The 3,719-nt window shown below is 31.1% G+C and overlaps 1 protein-coding gene across 1 annotated transcript; it reads left to right on the forward strand.

Moving 5' to 3' along the window:
- Positions 1 to 483: 483 nt before the first annotated feature.
- Positions 484 to 2,680, forward strand: LOC114402760 (heat stress transcription factor B-4b-like). The gene is made up of 2 exons (XM_028365425.1): positions 484 to 900; positions 1,686 to 2,680. The coding sequence occupies exons 1-2, from the start codon at positions 649 to 651 to the stop codon at positions 2,247 to 2,249; spliced, it is 816 nt and encodes a 271-aa protein (XP_028221226.1). The 5' UTR covers positions 484 to 648; the 3' UTR covers positions 2,250 to 2,680.
- Positions 2,681 to 3,719: the final 1,039 nt, after the last annotated feature.

Consider the following 3,719-nt stretch of genomic DNA (forward strand, 5'->3'; position numbering starts at 1 on the left):
GATTTTCAACAAAAAGGAGAAATTAGTTGCTTAAAAGTTGTGGAGTATTATGTGAAAGAAGGGAAGAAATTTTTTTTCCCTAAATTCAAAGTCTGTGAAACTTCTATATTACTTGTTTATTTTCATACTTTAGTCTTTTATGTTAGCATTTTAAGTGAGTGGTTATAGTCTCATCTCATGTTGACTAGAAAAGAGTTCAATGAAGGATATATAAAAAATGAGATTCATATACTCAATATGTGGTATCTAGTTCTCTTAGTCTGATCATCTTGCGGGTTCTCAATACTACTTTATTGATGTTATCTTAGTTTGTGGGATAAGACTTTGATGTTAGTATTTATATATATATATATATATATATATATATATATATATATTTCTATTATAAAAAAGAAAAAAGAGTCTCTTCTCTGTGTCTAATTTAACATTTTTTAGTGTAAAAAAGTGATGTGAGACTAATATTTTTCTCACCTCTTCAATTGACATGGTCATGTGGTTTTGTTTCATAAAGTTATAAACTTACAAATTTTTAATATGAGAGAGAGGGGTGAGAGGGTGGCTTTAAATTAAGTTGTTGGTGTATTAGAGAAAGAAGAGGAATGTTACGAGTCAAATTAGAATTTTTCACACACTCTTTGTTAGAGTACAATGGCTTTCACACTAGACAGGTTTGAGGAGAACATGGTGTTCACTTTAGAGTCTCAGAAGTCAGTGCCAGCACCCTTTCTGACAAAGACATACCAACTTGTTGATGACCCTCACACTGACCACATTGTGTCATGGGGTGAAGATGAAACCACATTTGTTGTCTGGAGGCCCCCTGAGTTTGCAAGAGATCTTCTTCCCAACTATTTTAAACACAACAACTTCTCAAGCTTTGTTAGGCAACTCAACACCTATGTAAGCATCCTTATCTTTTCTTATATACTTCTTTACACTCCCTACTCTTCATCTTCACTTCATTGAGTTTGAAGGTAATTAAAGATCTTTTCATGTGAACAAACTGACCAAATACTTACTACTTAGAAGTTAAATATAATGGAACTTAAGCATCATTATCTTTTCTTATATACTTCTTTACACTTTCTACTCTTCATTTTTGCTTCATTTCACTTCATTGAGTTTCAAGGTAAAGATCTTTCCATGTGAACAAATTGACCAAATACTTATACTATTTAGAAGTTAAAGATGATGGAATAATTTAAATTCTTGAGTATGACTAGAGATCTAACATTCCTTTTTTATTTCATTATCTTGAAATAAATAAGGCCAACTTAATGTGTGTTTGGAGCTGTAAGACACTTTTACAACCTCCAAACAGGAAAAACATTTGAAACTTTTTTCAAACAGGAAAATGTGGTCAAACTTGATTCTAGTATAAGTAACAGTTATGCAACTTTTGCATTAGGTTGAGAATTTTAATATAAGTTTCACTACAAACTTGCTTTAAAGATAAAAGTTTTCAAATATAAATCATTTCGTTTTTAACTCAATTTTAATCAAAATATTATTTGTTTTATAAAATGATGGTCATCTAAAATATAGTTCACAAACGCTCACCCAAATACACACTATGATTAGCAAGCTAAATGTGATTGCATTATAATATTCTCTGATGTTGTAACTTTAGCTTCATGATTAACTATGAATAGTAAAGTTTCATATGAATCTTTCTTCTCTTTCAGGGTTTCAAGAAGGTAGTTGCTGACAGATGGGAGTTTGCAAATGAGTACTTCAGAAAAGGAGCTAAGCACCTTTTATGTGAAATTCACAGGAGAAAAGCACCACAGCAGCATCACCAACTCTTTCATGACCAATCACCATCCCAAATTTTTCAGCAAGATGAAAATCTCTGCTGGCTTGACACTCCTCTACCATCTCCAAAACCAAACACAGATATTCTAACAGCACTTTCTGAAGACAACCAAAGACTAAGGAGAAAGAACTTCATGCTCTTATCAGAACTCAGCCACATGAAGAGTTTGTACAATGACATCATATACTTCATCCAAAACCATGTAAAACCACCACCCTTTGAGCAAAGAAGCAGCAGTGTTATTCCAAACCTGGTGGAGTTGGACTCATTGCATGAGTCTCCAAATGACATGGGAGTTCGCAGAAGTGCCAAAAGTTGTGTTGTGGATAAGTCTTTGATTACTTCTACTGAGGAATCAAACAGTTCTGTGAAGCTATTTGGGTTCCCTCTAAGTGGCCGAAAGAGATTGCACCCTGATAACACAAATTGTTGATTTGTCCTATTATGGTTAGCTTTTCTATTTGGGTGGCCATGACTGTTCTTGTTGAGATTGTAGAATATCTCTAGTCATGTCCAGGAGTGATTACTAGGTGGTCCTGGACTATCATCTTTCATGGTTCTGATCAATATCTATGTGACACCTATTTAAGTTTTTTAATTTTTGAAAAAAAAATTAACAACACTTGATTGTGTCACGGAGAGATTGGTCAAACCAAAAACTAAGATGGTTTAGAATCAGCTAATAATTTCTGCATGTATAACAGAGTGGCTAATGTTTGCGTTGTTACAGTTGGTACCCCATCAGAATTTTGCATTAATTGATGTGCTAATGAAAATAGCAGGGTTTTTCTTCCCCCCTCATTGTTGAAGTTGGAATCACAAAGTATTAGTATAATAATAGTTTGTAAATCTTATTGGTTTTTATCACCTTTTTACTTTCTTTTCATTTTGTAAGTCCCTCAATTTCTTCCCAAAATACCCTTTTCTTTAATTTCATCATTTCATGTATTGCATGTTTGACAATAAACTCTAAAATAAGACGTGGAAAGCATATATGTCAAAAAGAAACAAAAGTTTATGGGAAGCCTCATATATACTTTAAAATCCTGAGATGTATGATTTTTTTTTAATCATGTTATTGATACGAATTTTAAAAATAATATAATTTTTTTGGGGATCTTGAGTGGGCCTAAGATAAATATTTCATTTTGAATAGAATTTATTCTATATTCAAAGATTAATTAAAATTCAAATCCTAAAGGATACAAATTAGTTGATTGAAATGTATGCACATGATTGTATGAACATAAAATTACAAGAAAAATTGTATATATTTAGTTGATTACACATTCAGTTACTGAAAGAGAACACTTTGTCTCGTACGTAGACCTTGGTTTTTACTCTTTATTATATGTCTATGTACGTATAATGCACTGAGTCTTCATCTTGTATGATTCGTAAAATCTCTACAAGAGGCCACGCGCGCCACATTGTACGTAAATGTTTTTTTTTTTTTTAAGAAAAGCATATTAACATTGCTATTTTAATCAACGATAAGAATTAGCATCAATGTTCTATTAAAAAAGTAATTAACATCAAAGGTTGTTAATTTTATAATCGCTGACCAAAAGTGAAAAGCAGCCCAAGTCACTTCATTATTGAACTCACCTTCGAAAACTATAAACAAATTCCAAAGCAATTTTTGATGCATTTCTGTTTCTTAATTAACCGTTAGTGGGGACTTTTTTACACATTGTCAGATCAAATTGCGCATACAATGAATTAAAAATTATTTTCATATGATTCTAATATAATTATTATAAAAATTAACGATCTTTATCATAAACAAAATATTAAATTAAAGTATAATAAATATTTATGCTGCCGTACATTATAATCAAATCCTTAGTTATATTTATAATATTTTTATAATACATTAATTATTTTATTTCATGTTTTATGC

The sequence above is a fragment of the Glycine soja genome, chromosome 20, assembly GCF_004193775.1.
Source record: "Glycine soja cultivar W05 chromosome 20, ASM419377v2, whole genome shotgun sequence".
Classification (NCBI taxonomy): Eukaryota; Viridiplantae; Streptophyta; class Magnoliopsida; order Fabales; family Fabaceae; genus Glycine; species Glycine soja.